Source organism: Bos taurus, chromosome 2 (genome assembly GCF_002263795.3).
Source record: "Bos taurus isolate L1 Dominette 01449 registration number 42190680 breed Hereford chromosome 2, ARS-UCD2.0, whole genome shotgun sequence".
NCBI classification, from domain to species: Eukaryota; Metazoa; Chordata; class Mammalia; order Artiodactyla; family Bovidae; genus Bos; species Bos taurus.
In genome coordinates, this window is record NC_037329.1 from 121,401,288 (window position 1) to 121,417,259 (window position 15,972).

A 15,972-nucleotide genomic window follows, 5' to 3' on the forward strand; every position below is an offset into this window, starting at 1 on the left:
TTCCAGCTTGTGTTTCTTCTAGTCCAGCGTTTCTCATGATGTACTCTGCATATAAGTTAAATAAACAGGGTGACAATATACAGCCTTGACATACTCCTTTTCCTATTTGGAACCAGTCTGTTGTTCCATGTCCAGTTCTAACTGTTGCTTCCTGACCTGCATACAAATTTCTCAAGAGGCAGATCAGGTGGTCTGGTATTCCCATCTCTTTCAGAATTTCCCACAGTTTATTGTGATCCACACAGTCAAAGGCTTTGGCATAGTCAATACAGCAGAAATAGATGTTTTTCTGGAACTCTCTTGCTTTTTCCACGATCCAGCGGATGTTGGCAATTTGATCTCTGGTTCCTCTGCCTTTTCTAAAACCAGCTTGAACATCAGGAAGTTCACGGTTCACATATTGCCAAAATAAAAAGTTTAAAAGCAAATAACACTCTGACTACCCCCAGCCCCCCAGTGGGGCGGGGTAAATAAAAAGTGGTAAATAAATTACTTAGTGGGAAATATTTATTTGGGTACCCAACTCAAAATTATTTTTGGCTCTGTTTCCTCTAACTGTTTTGTAGACCTATAACCCAAATCTAAACGTAAGTTAAGGTGTTAAAAGAATGGGGGAGGTGGGAAACAGAGCAGAAAGGCGGGAGGTGGTCGCAGGATATTGCCTGGGACTGCCAGCTCAGTGGATTTTGGGAATTGTAGTCTGCCAGTCATCCAGGGCATTCCTGTTTAGGGAACCTGACTACGAGTCCCAGAAGCCTTTGGAGCGGCTCTCTGGGAACGCACTTCCTGGGACGCCGAGAGGAAGACGCTCCGAGAGGCTCCTCAGTGTGGGCGAGTGAAAATGCCCTGGATGTGAGAAACAGGTAGGTGTGGGCAAGAATGTTCTGGTTTCTGGGTCTTTTGCATAAGTAGTTGAGGATTTTTGTAAGATTGCTTAAACGAGGAGAGTCACTCAGCATTGGAACGTGCTGACCACCTTTGGGGACGTGAATGCTGAATGAGGAGGTGTTTGATGAAGCTCTCAAAATTACTTTGGACCCAGAAGTATGAAAATGTCGACGTGTCTGGCCAGGGCTAGGGGCCTGGCTGGCCAGGTGTGTGCTGTGGAGGTGCAGGTTGCTATTTTTGAATCACTGGCTCATGCTGGTTGTGTAATGATGACCTGCTCTCTATTCAAACCCACCTAGTGGTGCAGGGATAAGCTTGTTCTGAGAGCGTACAGTCACTGCTGCGGTCTCTTTCCACTGGCTCTAACCAGGAAAGCTCTCTCTCTCTCTCTCTGTCTCTTTTTTCAACCTCCTCTGTCTTTCTACCAACTCTGATGCTCCTGAGGACACAGCTCAAAGGGAGTGCAGAGAGGGTAGTGGGGAGGCGGGCTTCTCTGGAAGCCCACTTTGCTTTTCTCTGAAGCCCAAGTTCTGTGTTACAGGCTTTGCAAGGGGCCAGTCGTGACGTTAGAAGGCCAGACTTGGTGACCTGACTTTAAAAGGATTGCTCAGAGATCCTATTGTGTGTTTATATTGTGACACTTATCAGTAAGTAAGTAAGCAACTGTGATTGAAACCAACCAGACATACATTTAGAAAAGAAAAAAAAAAAAAAAAAATCTGGCTGAAATCCCTTTCTTGCAGACTGTTGGGAACATCATTCTACTTTATGATCATTGTAGGGCTAGCAGTATATATGTATATAGACACACCTTGAACCAGGAAGTTCTTAGGCGTTACAAGTTTTCCTTCTCATCCTTCTACTTGAGGTAATTAGTGTTTGAAGAGGAAGTTGTTGATGCTTAAGAAAGACATATGAAAACATTTGAATGGTGGGTTGAGCTGTTGGTGGAACTATAAACTGAAGAGAAATTCTAGTTGCAAGTTTTAGGGGGCATGGTAAAACCAAGCAACTTTGACTAGTTTTGTTGTCAGTATCCTTTTAAAAGGAATAAAAGAAACCTCAGGAATGTGTTTTATGCCAAGACAACTAATTACATAGTGCTTCATCAGCCCTCCTTATTCTTTCACTGTAGTTATGAAAAGATTTCCAAAACAGTGAAGTGATTTTCATCCTTGTTTTTCCTATCTTCTTAAGTCACAAAATGAGAGTTAATTTTTTCTTCTGTAGCCCACAAATAGATATTGTGTGAATTTAAGAATAAACTACCTTTTTTTTTTTTTTTTTAACTTACTGCCCACCTTTTTTTGGCTTAAGATTTCTTTGGTTTTAGATGATTGGTAATTATTTTTCCTAGCTCCATATGAATTCAAATTGAGTTTTTGAAGAAGTACTATATTAATTTGGAGTGCTTTTCCTGTTCTTTAGGTCCAGGCCATCTTGACTGTGTTCAGATGTGCATACATTTCTTCTAAGTTGATTAAAGTTGTTTTGGAACTATCAAGTACCTCAAAGAGTAAGTACATGCCCTGATTTTATTTCTTCCTTTTACTTCCATATATATGACACTTTTTTCTCTTAACAAAATAAAGTTACAGGATAGATCTCCATTCCAAGTGCTATGTTGATGATCTATATCTTCTAAGAAAACCCTTCTGAGGGAGACAGTACCTTCTAAGGTAGAAGGGACTGCTAGTGTTACTACCGAGGATTAATGTAGCTGCTATTACAGATGTGTTCTCATGTAGCTATTCCTTAGAATTGTCTCTGAAAAAAATACAGTAATGGATCTGAGAATTCTTAAAGCTTTTCGACATTATTCCTGCTTCAAACTTCTTTGAACTCATTCAGACCTACAGGAAAGATATTCTTTTGAAAAATATTTTTATTTGAAATATCTTTGATAACCTTTAATTGTGTACCATCTCCTCTGCACGTCATTGTGGAACAGTCAGATGTGAAGTGGGTGTTTCGAACAGAGGCCTTATCTGATTTGGTCAGTAGCTATTCTCAAAGAGAATGCTCTCCAATAAACCTACCAGTAATGGTCACAGACTTAAATTTCCCACCCTATTCTGTTTTACGAAGGGTTTTACTATTTATGATCTCACAACTATCTTGGGGGACATTTGAGAAATTTGAAATGCAGAGGGCATAGGACTTGGCCGGTTTGCAAATGGTGGTTTGTGACTGGCGTTTGAGTCTTGGGTCGCCTGGGCTACAATACCATGCTGCCTCCCAGATGGAAACAGCAAACCCACACATCTGTATATACAACTCAGCTCAAGACCTGTCACCCAGCTAGTGTTCGTGGGTGCTCCTCAGATTGTTAAAGTGTATTCTTAGCCTTGCACATCTGCTGCAGTCGCTAATAAGAGGCTTTCATATGGCAAAAAGATGTTTATTTCTTTTCCTCAGTTGGGAAAAATATTTTAAAAAGGAAATAGAAATACAAGTATAAAAAATTGCTTAACTTTGATAAGCAAACATTAATTCAATATATGAACCAGTATTCTTAAAGGCACATCCTGTATGTAACATACCTATTAAGTTGAAAACACGAGAATCAACTGTCATAATTATCTAACCACGGTGGGAATTAACCAGTGTTGCTAAACTTAGATACGTGTTTCTAGAAGCAGAGGCTGCATATAAATAACCTGGGAATGGCTTCATCTTTCTTAGGAAATTTCTGGGGGAAGAAAATGAACTTCATTTTTAAAAATGAGAGAGACTTTGGCCAGTAAACAGTGGAAAGCAGGGGCACATTCTAGAAGCAGTTTGGAGGCTTCAGAACACAGAGTATGAAAGAATGTAATGAGTGGAACTGATCCTGGAGCAAATTGATAACTCTCTGTGTCCTCACCATACTCATATGAACCTTCCATTTGTTTTTTTGTTCATTCATTAAACAAATAATTGAGTGCCTTCTGTGTGTCAGTGTTGGACACAGTGAATAAAACAGAAGGCTCTTTGTCCTCCTGGAATTTACAGTCTGGTAAGACGGATAAACACTGAACAGAGAATATAAGCAAATTCACTGCTATCAAAGAAAAATTACAAAGGTGCAACCAGGGCGTGTAACTAGGGAAGGGGGAAGGGGAAGGGTTGGAGAGAAGAGGGGAGGTTTAGGTCCAGCCTCCCTGGAAACTAGAAAGGTAAGTACATGTCAGCTAAGCAAAGAATAGGATGGGATTAAGAAAGTTCTAGGAGGAAACACAGCATGAGAAAAAGCCCACATTGAAAAACATAATTTGAAAAGTTAAAAGAAAAGCATTATGTCTATATAGACTAATATGTAAGGTAGAAAACTGACTCAGTAAGGAGACTAAGAATCTGGCAGGAACCAGATGGTGGGAAGTAAAACTTTGGAAATTATGGGAAAGATATGAAACTTTGGAAACTTTATTCTGAGGAAACTATTCAGTAGAAAGCTGCTACTGCTGCTAAGTCGCTTCAGTCGTGTCCGACTCTGTGCCACCCCATAGATGGCAGCCCACCAGGCTCCCCGACCCTGGGATTCTCCAGGCAAGAACACTGGAGTGGGCTGCCATTTCCTTCTCCAATGCATGAAAGTGAAAAGTGAAAATGAAGTCGCTCACTTGTGTCTGACTCTTCGCGACCCCATGGACTGCAGCCCACCAGGCTCCTCCGTCCATGGGATTTTCTAGGCAAGAGTACTGGAGTGGGGTGCCACTGCCTTCTCCCAATAGAAAGCTATTGAATGGTAAAATGTAGTGAAATGATCAGATTTGCAATTGAAAAAATAATGCGTGGTTTCAAATTAATTGGTAGAACTCCAAGACTCAGCGTATCTTTCAGTTTTAAATCACTGAACATATTCCTTCTCTCACTGTCCCTATAAGATGTTACTTTATCCCTCTATGGGATATACTGGTGCTGTTGCTGCTGCTAAGTCACTTCAGTCGCGTCTGACTCTATGCTTTGTATCAAATCATACACATGTAGAGTTATGAGCAGGGTATAAAATGTAAAGCAGCCAAAGAAGTTTACAAACAGTGAGGACATTAATTCCAGCACCGAGATTGAAATTCAGTTAAATTAAGGTTCATAATATTTCCCATCTGAAAAATGCCATATACTTGTTCAGTTCAGTTCAGTTGCTCAGTCGTGTCTGACTCTTTGCGACCCCATGGACTGCACCATGCCAGGCCTCCCTATCCATCATCAACTCCCATAGTTTACCCAATCTCATGTCCATTGAGTCAGTGATGCCATCCAACAATCTCTTCCTCTGTCGTCCCCTTCTCCTCCTGCATTCAATCTTTCCCAGCATCAGGGTCTTTTAAAATGAGTCAGATCTTCGCATCAGGTGGCCAAAGTATTGGAGTTTCAGCTTCAACATCAGTCCTTCCAATGAACATTCAGTACTGATCTCCTTTAGGATGGACTGGTTGGATGTCCTTGCAGTCCAAGGGACTCTCAAGAGTCTTCTCCAGCACCACAGTTCAAAAGCATCAATTCTTTGGTGCTCAGTTTTCTTTATAGTCCAACTCTCACATCTATACATGACCACTGGAAAAACCATAGCCTTGACTAGATGGACCTTTGTTGGCAAAGAAAATATCTCTGCTTTTTAATGTGTTGTCTAGGTTGATCATAACTTTCCTTCCAAGGAGTAAATGTCTTTTTAATTTCACAGCTGCAGTCACCATCTGCAATGATTTTGGAGCCCCCAATGTAAAGTCAGCCACTGTTTCCACTGTTTCCCATCTATTTCTCATGAAGTGATGGGACCGGATGCCATGATCATAGTTTTCTGAATGTTGAGTTTTAAGCCAACTTTTTCACTTTCCCCTTTCACTTTCATCAAGAGGCTCATTAGTTCTTCTTCACTTTCTGCCATAAGAGTGATATCATCTACGTATCTGAGGTTATTGGTATTTCTCCTGGCAATCTTGATTCCAGCTTGTGCTTCCTACAGCCCAGTGTTTCTCATGATGTACTCTGCATGTAACTTAAATAAGCAGGGTGACAATATACAGCCTTGACATACTCCTTTTCCTATTTGGAACCAGTCTGTTGTTCCATGTCCAGTTCTAACTGTTGCTTCTTGACTTGCATACAGATTTCTCAAGAGGCAGGTCAGGTGGTCTGGTATTCCCATCTCTTTCAGAATTTTCCACAGTTTATTGTGATCCACACAGTCAAAGGCTCTGGCATAGTCAATAAAGCAGAAATAGATGTTTTTCTGGAACTCTCTTGCTTTTTTGGTGATCCAGCGGATGTTGGCAATTTGATCTCTGGTTCCTCTGCCTTTTCTAAAACCAACTTGAACATCTGGAAGTTCACAGAAGCCTGGCTTGGAGAATTTTGAGAATTACTTTGCTAGCCTGTGAGATGAGTGCAATTGTGTGGTAGTTTGAACATTCTTTGGCATTGCCTTTCTTTGGGATTGGAATGAAAACACCTTTTCCAGTCCTGTGGCCACTGCTGAGTTGTCCAAATTTGTTGGCGTATTGAGTGCAGCACTTTCACAGCATCATCTTTTAGAATTGGAAATAGCTCAACTGGAATTCCATCACCTCCACTAGCTTTGTTCGTAGTGATGCTTTCTAAGGCCCACTTGACTTCACATTCCAGGATGTCTGGTTCTAGGTGAGTGATCACACCATTGTAATTATCTGAGTCGTGAAGATCTTTTTTGTACAGTTCTTCTGTGTATTCTTGCCACCTCTTCTTAATATCTTCTGCTTCTGTTAGGTCCATACCATTTCTGTCCTTCAGTGAGCCCATCTTTGCATGAAATATTCCCTTGATATCTCTAATCTTCTCGAAGAAATCGCTGGTCTTCCCATTCCATTGTTTTCTCTATTTCTTTGCATTGATCCCTGAAGAAGGCTTTCTTATCTGTCCTTGCTATTCTTTGGAACTCTGCATTCTAATGGGTATATCTTTCCTTTTCTCCTTTGCTTTTCGATTATCTTTTCACAGCTATTTGTAAGGCCTCCTCAGAAAACCATTTTGCTATTTTACATTTCTTTTTCTTGGGGATGGTCTTGATCCCTGTCTCCTGTACAATATCTTGAACCTCTGTCCATAGTTCATCAGGCAGATCTAGTCCCTTAAATCTATTTCTCACTTCCACTCTATAATCGTAAAGGATTTGATTTAGGTCATACCTGAATGATCCAGTGGTTTTCCCTACTTTCTTCAATTTAAGTCTGAATTTGGCAATAAGGAGTTCATGATCTGAGCCACAGTCAGCTCCTGGTCTTGTTTTTGCTGACTGTATAGAGCTTCTCCATCTTTGGCTGCAAAGAATATAATCAATCTGATTTCGGTGTTGGCCATCTGATGATGTCCATGTGTAGAGTCTTCTCTTGTGTTGTTGGAAGAGGGTGTTTGCTATGACCAGTGCATTCTCTTGGGAAAACTCTATTAGCCTTTGCCCTGCTTCCTTCCGTATTCCAAGGCCAAATTTGCGTGTTTCTCCAGGTGTTTCTTGACTCCCTACTTTTGTATTCCAGTCCCCCATAATGAAAAGGACATCTTTTTTGGGTGTTAGTTCTAAAAGGTCTTGTAGGTCTTCATAGAAGCATTTCACTTCAGCTTCTTCAGCATTACTGGTAGGGGCATAGGCTTGGATTACCATGATATTGAATGGTTTGCCTTGGAAACGAACAGAGATCATTCTGTTGTTTTTGAGATTGCATCCAAATACTGCATTTTGGACTCTTTTGTTGACTATGATGGCTACTCCATTTCTTCTAAGGCATTCTTGCCCACAGTAGTAGATATAATGGTCATCTGAGTTAAATTCACCTATTCCAGTCCATTTTAGTTCACTGATTCCTAAAATGTTGATCTTCACTCTTGCCATCTCCTGTTTGACCACTTCCAATTTGCCTTGATTCATGGACCTAACATTCCAGGTTCCTATGCAATTGGACCTAACATTCCAGGTTCCTATGCAATAGTACTCTTTACAGCATCAGACCTTGCTTCCATCACCAGTCCCATTCACAACTGGATGTTGTTTTTGCCTTGGCTCCATCTCTTCCTTCTTTCTGGAGTTATTTCTCCACTGATCTCCAGTAGCATATTGGGCACCTACCGACCTGGGGAATTCATCTTTCAGTGTCCTATCTTTCTGCCTTTTCATACTGTTCATGGGGTTCTCAAGGCAAGAGTACTAAAGTAGTTTGCCATTCCCTCCAGTGGACCACATTTTGTCAGACCTCTCCACCATGACCTCTCTGTCTTGGGTGGCCCTACACGCATGGCTTAGTTTCATTGAGTTAGACCAGGCTGTGATCCATGATGTGGTCCATGTGATCAGGTTGGTTAGTTTTCTCTGATTGTGGTTTCAGTCTGTCTGCCCTCTGATGCCCTCTCTCAGCGCCTACCGTCTTACTGGGCTTTCTCTTACTTTGGACATGGGGTATGTCTTCACGGCTACGCCAGCAAAATGCAGCCGCCACTCCTGACCTTGGATGTGGGGTAGGTCCTCTCCGCTGCTTGCCGTGCAGCCACTGCTCCAGGTATACTTGTTGGCTCTCTAAAAATATGACTTAGTCAGTTTCTGAGATCTGAGCCAAGTATAATTGAGCAGAAGCCAATTCAGGGGACTGATCCAACATCTGGATTGATATGATGTTTGATAAATTTGAACACACTTAAAACTGAAATAGATGTTAAGTATTGATCTGGCTCTGTTTATTAGTGTCATTTGATAATCTATAGGCTAAGAACTACAGAAATTTATTAGTAATAAAATTCATTCTGATCTTATTTCTCATTTCGTTTGTAGGAATCAGGGGTACAGGGGAGCTTGAATGAAAAAAACTCAATTATACTGATACTCCAAGTATTTGTCCCCTGCCTCTGAAAACAGGAAGGAATTGTGATTGGGTTAGGACTTAGCAGTGGTGATATGAAGGCTTTCTGAAGCTTTGAAAGGAATTGAGGGAAACTTTTTTTTTACATCTTCACAATGTTGATTAAGTCTTCTTTCTTTTCATTGCCCAGTTTTTCTCTAAGCCTGAATTATTCATTTTTATGAACTTGTATGGAAAATCCCATGGACGGAGGAGCCTGGTGGGCTGCAGTCCATGGGGTCGCTAAGAGTCGGACACGACTGAGCGACTTTATTTTCTCTTTTCACTTTCATGCATTGGAGAAGGAAATGGCAGCCCACTCCAGTGTTCTTTCCTGGAGAATCCCAGGGACGGGGGAGCCTGGTGGGCTGCCGTCTATGGGGTCACACAGAGTCGGACATGACTGAAGCGACTTAGCATAGCATAGCATAGCATATCTTATTTGGTTGATACCTAACAATGATCACTTAATATGTAGTAATCAGATGCCTTTTTCATTATCAGCACTTTGAGTTTTGATAAAACAGCATATTCTTTCCCTCAGTCTGATGGTTAACATATTGGGGCAAAGTCCAGATCTTCATGGCCTCAAGGACCTAACAGAGTGTTCTGCGTGTGCTGAATAGTAAATCCCTGCTGAATGAATGATTGCTTAGTAATGGCTACTTCCTTGTCCAGTTCTATATCATTAAGAGCCTACCTTTTTAAGCTCCTGTGGTCTTGGGTCAGAGCCTAGTATTTATTTATTCAAATATTCCTAAAATGACTTGTGTGCAAGTTGCTGTCAGTATACTGGGGAGAAGATACATGAGCAGAAACCAACAGGAAGCTGGGTTCTGGAGCCTGACAAAACTAGTGGCGTTTTCCAGTGTAAACATCCTCAAACCTGCACCAGTTTCCATCGTAGGACTCAGGTGGTTGGTTGGTTGCTAAAATCAGGCATTTAAAATTTGCAGGAAAAAAAAATAAATTATGAACATAATTCCTCCAAGTATTTTCATCCATAACATTTTTTTTAAAACAATTACTACTTTTAGTTATATTGACAGAAGACAACATGATAAACAAATAGTAAACTAAGAACAGAAAAACTTACAACTAGTTATTCTTGAGGATTTTAAAAAATGGTCACTTTTATATTTTACAATATAAAAATCACTTAAACTGATTTTTTATATTGTACACTTACGTATGTGTGTGTGTATAAGTATGTTCAGTTCAGTTCAGTCGCTCAGTCGTGTCCGACTCTTTGCGACCCCATGAATCACAGCACGCCAGGCCTCCCTGTCCATCACCAACTCCTGGAATTCACTCAGACTCACGTCCATCGAGTCAGTGATGCCATCCAGCCATCTCATCCTCTGTCGTCCCCTTCCCCTCCTGCCCCCAATCCCTCCAGCATCAGGGTCTTTTCCAATAAGTCAACTCTTCACATGAGGTGGTCAAAGTATTGGAGTTTCAGCCTCAGCATCAGTCCTTCCAATGAACACCCAGGACCGATCTCCTTTAGGATGGACTGGTTGGATCTCCTTGCAGTCCAAGGGACTCTCAAGAGTCTTCTCCAATACCACAATTCAAAAGCTTCAATTCTTCAGCACTCAGCTTTCTTCACAGTCCAACTCTCACATCCATACATGACTACTGGAAAAACCACAGCCTTGACTAAAAATTATTCCCAGTTTTTGTGATTGGACTAAATATATAGTAAATTAAAGCAGTCTGTTCTGTTGCCTTGCAGGAGACATGATAGAAAGTAGAAAAAATACATTTGAGTGGTGTTTGGAGAGTGAGTTTCAAACTCCTGAAGAAATAAAGCTGAATAATATACTGGGTTTTTTTTTTTTTATAATATGTCATATACAGATAAAGAGTCCAGCCTTTTAATTTGAGATGAAGGGTCTTGCTAGCATTAATGCAGATAGGTTGTCATTTCAGAAATCTTTACATTCATCTTATATGAGCAGTCATAGTAGACTAACCAATAGTAGTATGTCAGTATTATAACCAATAACCAATAGTTTAATCTGAAAAGCATGCCAGCCATAGTGAATCAGTGAGGAAGTGATGACGCAGAATAATGTCAGGGACCTTTTTTCTGTCTTTTTGCTTTGACTAACTCATTGGAGAGGAGTCTATTTACATTTTGTGTTTTCTGGTATGCCTAGTACATAGGAATGAGCCGTCTGCTTTTTCTTATTTAACGTTTACTCCACAAATGTTCTTTGAACTGCTCCATGATGCCAAGCACTGAGCTGATCACTGAGTGCTTAGAATAGTTGACACTCAGATCGCACTTCCAAGGCACCAGGTATAATTTTAAGCACTTGATGTCATATTAATTCATTGAATACCTAGAAAAGCTGTGAGTTAGGCACTGTTACTTTCCCCATCTTGCAGATGAGGAAAGTGAGGCGCACAGAAGTAGTGTTGCTGATCAAAAGGCACTTGGGTCACTTGGCTAGTAACTGAGGAAGCAGGGATTCGAATTCGAGCCGTCTAGCTCAGCGTCTGCCTTCAGCTACTCCGCTGCCCTGTCTCCTCACACCTTTGCCTTTTTGCTAGTCTCCTTTTACATCTGCGTGAGCATCGGAGGCCGAATTTGTGTTTGGAGTTGATGGTGGTGTGTTTGTGGATGGTGCTGTGACCCTGCATATTTGAGTATCTGACACACCTAAGTGCTTGATAACGTGGGTGTCGAATGAGTGATTTTTGAAAACTGAGAGAATTTCAGATGTGATGTTAAGTGAATTTGGAATTATGTTGGTTGTTCGTCTGATTCACCGGATAGAAAAATGCTCATGTGTGAAGACTCTGGTTGCTGTGTGAGCAGTCATTGATGAGCAGGGGTGTGCATGTACGCCTGTGCTCTGCGGTCATGGCACGTGTGCTCATACCCGTTCCTACTGCATATGGAGACAAGGGACAGAATTCTGTCTGATTCCATGTCCCTGGTGTGTTTCCAGACAGCCCCACCCTTCCTGCTCTGCTCTCCCGGGGTCCCCTCATGATCTCTTCTCTTCTGTGTCCCCCCAGTCTGACTGGCAGTACTGCACACACCTGCCTGCCTGCCATGGGCTGTCGGGATGTCCACGCGGCCACCGTGCTGTCCTTCCTGTGTGGAATCGCCTCCGTAGCGGGCCTCTTTGCAGGCACACTGCTTCCCAACTGGAGGAAGTTACGACTGATCACGTTCAACAGAAACGAGAAGAACCTGACCGTCTACACAGGCCTGTGGGTGAAGTGCGCCCGCTATGACGGGGGCAATGACTGCCTGATGTACGACGCTGCCTGGTACTCCTCTGTGGACCAGCTGGACCTGCGGGTCCTCCAGTTTGCCCTGCCACTCAGCATCCTGATCGCGATGGGCGCCCTGCTGCTCTGCCTGATCGGAATGTGTAACACGGCCTTCAGGTCCTCCGTGCCCAACATCAAGCTGGCTAAGTGCCTGGTCAATAGTGCGGGCTGCCATCTGGTGGCCGGGCTGCTGTTTTTCCTGGCGGGTACTGTGAGCCTCTCCCCGTCCATCTGGGTCATCTTTTACAACATCCACCTGAACAGGAAGTTCGAGCCAGTCTTTGCGTTTGACTATGCTGTGTACGTCACTGTGGCTAGTGCTGGGGGCTTGTTTATGACGGCCCTGCTACTATTTATTTGGTACTGTGCATGCAAGTCCTTGCCCTCTCCTTTCTGGCAGCCGCTGTACTCCCACCCTCCCGGTATGCACACGTACTCACAGCCCTATTCAGCCCGTTCCCGCCTCTCTGCCATTGAAATCGACATTCCAGTAGTTTCCCACACCACCTAATGGGGAAGTCGTTGTTCAAGAAACCTTCTAGCCTCACATTTCCCTCGTGAAGAAGCCGTTTTGGACCTATATCCATTTTCCTCGGTTCCTGATCAGTCAGTGAAGCCAAATCTGTATGTCTTGGTAGGATGAAGTGCTGCTAGTTTTTATGAAAAGTACAATATTTTAAATGTGAATCATTCCTTTTATCTTGCTTCTTGTGCTCAAAGCATTTTTAACCTCCATATTGATATCTGATCAGTTATTTAGGTAGAAAGGACCTGTGTCTCAATTGAGGTGATTTAGAGCCACATGGTAAAAAATGGTTATTAAGAGGAGCTGTTATATGCGATCCTTAGAAATATTTCAGAATGTCAGAATGTGTATCGCCCTTTTTCTATAATACCTTAAATTGGTGGGAAAAAATGGACAATTTCAAATTAAGATTTTTTTTTTTCAGGTAAGGGTAATAGTTTATCAGTAGCCAGTCTACCAGCTTAGGCTGTAACTTTTCTTACTTCTTTCTCGGGGCTAGTTGTATTGAATAGAGTTTGGTATTTTGAAGATGACTTTCTTTTGTGAGTTCTTATCTTCTACCTCATGCCTATGTTTAAAAATAAAATGTATCTTAAGTGATGTCAGAATAAGCCTAACGTTTAAAATATCTATTAGTATGGATAACGTTTAACCTAATTATAAAAGTTAATGGTTCTATAAGTTGTATTATTAGAGTTAAACTGTGCCATGTGATGGGTTGGTGCTTCCTTTGAGGCAAAAAAAAAACACCTATTTTTTTCCAGATATCATCAACCAGGTGGCACTCAGGCCCACATGTAATCTCTTAGTGACCAAGAGAAAGAAAGAGGCCCGAGTGGTTAGTTCTTCAAATAGTGGCAGGGGACAAGCATCTGCTCTTCGGTGACAGCTGCAGAGGATCATCGGGGTGACTGCCTTTTGGGTGATGGGTGGAGTGAGGCATGGCCTCCCCATGACCAGGTTCCCTCTTGATTCAGTTCCCGCCCCATCACCGACTATTTCTGTGAGTGTATATCTTTGCCCAGCACGTTACTAGGTGCAGTTGAGAATACATGGAAAGTATGAGATCTCGTCCCATCTACTAAGAAATTTTACTTCAAGATAGAAGATCATACAGTTAATGACCTCAGTGGCAGCTGATCTTCACTCAGTCATTGTGCCTGGAGTACATTTCACCCAAAGCATGGCTTTCTGGCAGCCAGGCTTATTGTAAATACCAGCAATATTTGGATCCAGAAACTCAGTTTGTTGGATCCTGTAGAGCACCTACCTTAGTCTTGATGCTGTGATAACAGGGTATCAGATTCATGAGAACTGGATGGGCCACAGTGGTAAAAAACAAACAAAACAAAACCCACCAATTGTTCCCTTTTCACCTCTAAAAATATGATGGCATATCAAAGAGGGAGAAGTATTTAAATCTCTCTTCTAATGAGATAATGCTTAGAGGAAACCATGTTAACACCGAGATGAATGCTTACAGATTCAGGGATATTGGGTCTTTACCCTTCGGAATTTGAGCTGCGTACTTATTTGATGTCATTTGCTCCACATCAGTGCTGTGTTCATGCGGAATTTGTTCTATTACCCGTTACAAATCTCACGTACAACTAGTTGCATGATTGACACGTTATTGTGCCTCTTTTGCAAATCTGAGTATGCTTCTGGAACTTCTGTGCATAAGCAGTACTTTCGTTTCTAATTCCAAACACTGGTTTATGTAAATAGCAAGTACATCCAGTTGTATAATTTTTAAATGCCTTCAGTTGAAAGCATGCAAAACTCTGGTTTTTAAGCAATAGCTTCTGATTTCCTTCAGTTCTTTTTACTCTTCTTGGATGTAGCTGAGTTTTGATCACTCCAAGACAACAGCAGGTAAAATTTTAAGATTAATATTAATTTTCCTTTTACTAATTAATTTCTGTTCCCATTTTCACTCACTTTGTCCAGAAGTGTCAAGAATTCCACCATTCTTTGTATAAGTAATGTTAAAAGCAGACCAAGCCATTAATATTCTAGACAGTTTTTAGTCCATGGGACCAATATATATAAATACATATAAAATGTTGAACTTTTACTACAAGCATTTTTTGGATTCTTTTCATAAACTATAGCCTCAAATTAGTGTTTATTATGGATTCACATGGCAATAGAAACAGGTGTTTCCCTTATTGTCATTAATATTTCAGATTTGCTGTCAGAAACTATTCTTATTCTTCAAAGCCATCAAAGGAATCCATATATTTATAATTTTTTAAATAACTTTTGAGCATTCATCAGGCTATCATTGTGATGGGTGATATCTTTCTTTTGTTGTTGCAAGTCTCTTCATGTTAAAGGCCTTTTACAGAAGCTTGGGAAACAGTTTGGAAGACCTTAAATGTAGTCTAATGGACCGGCTTTGGTTTATCCAACCACGGGAGGAAAAAACGCCTGAGTTTACTTGTAAATAAGTATACACTATAATAGATAATATGTTTGCTGTAAACTGCAGTGTAAAACTTCGATAAAACTGCACTGTACTTCTTGATGTTTATTAAAAGATGTATTTTTACAAGTTTCCGTTTCTGTCCTCATTTTCATCAGTGCTTTAAGGCGAAATATTTTGAGAAATGTTTATCAAATATGTGCAAATTGTAAAAGACACAACCCCTTTTAAACCCCTGTAGAATAGCAGTTGGAATCAGAAAACTTGGCATTATTGTTTCAGAAGCATCAAGACCCTTCATTTCTAAGAATGGTCTTAGGAGTTCACTGGATTATTTCAACATTCCACAGAAAAACAACAAATAAAGTCAAATGGGCCAGACTTGCCTCATCAGTCTAGTTTTCCAGCCACCTGTGCTCTTGGTGATTGCGGGTTCTCAAATGGTTAAGTGGGAGGACCCTTCTTCATTCTTCAGAACTCAAGGTTGCCAGGAAAAGTGGTCCTAATAGGTAAGCACCTCAAAATTTCCAGGACCTGGAATGAGCTTTTAGTTTTTGGCCTCCCAGTGATAGCATTCACAAGCACCCCTCACTGAACCCATGGCTCTGATGGGACATTGGATGCCAGAGCTGTTGCACTAGAAGTGTGAAGCCATTTCAGGCTGGCCATCGCCATAGCTGATTATACTAACACACTACAGTCTGGAGTCTGCCCCCAAGTTGCACAAGCTCCCTGAGGGTGGCCAAAATGCTGGAGAAACTCTTCATGCTAACCAAATTCACAAGTGATTTACCAACCAGAAGTGAAAAATATAGATGGCTTGCAATCACTATCCAAGACCAATTTTTAAAAATATCCCCTACACAGAGCTCTTTGGAGAAAAAGACTGATTCCAGTCCCGGGGTAGGAAAAGTGCAAGATGAGCCCAGCACATTGTCTTCTGCAAAAAGAAACACTCGAAGAAGGATGGGGACTTAACAAATTACACAGGAGCC

At 41.4% G+C, this 15,972-nt stretch overlaps 1 protein-coding gene across 1 annotated transcript; it reads left to right on the top strand.

Moving 5' to 3' along the window:
* Positions 1-773: 773 nt before the first annotated feature.
* Positions 774-15,106, top strand: CLDN12 (claudin 12). Its single transcript, NM_001076123.2, has 3 exons — positions 774-863; positions 2,317-2,404; positions 11,763-15,106. Exon 3 carries the CDS (start codon positions 11,800-11,802, stop codon positions 12,532-12,534), a length of 735 nt encoding a protein of 244 aa, NP_001069591.1. The 5' UTR covers positions 774-863; positions 2,317-2,404; positions 11,763-11,799; the 3' UTR covers positions 12,535-15,106.
* Positions 15,107-15,972: the final 866 nt, after the last annotated feature.

What these genes read in the sequence shown, in the direction of transcription:
- CLDN12 (NM_001076123.2), top strand. Translation starts at nt 11,800, where the DNA reads ATGGGCTGTCGGGATGTCCACGCGGCCACCGTGCTGTCCTTCCTGTGT.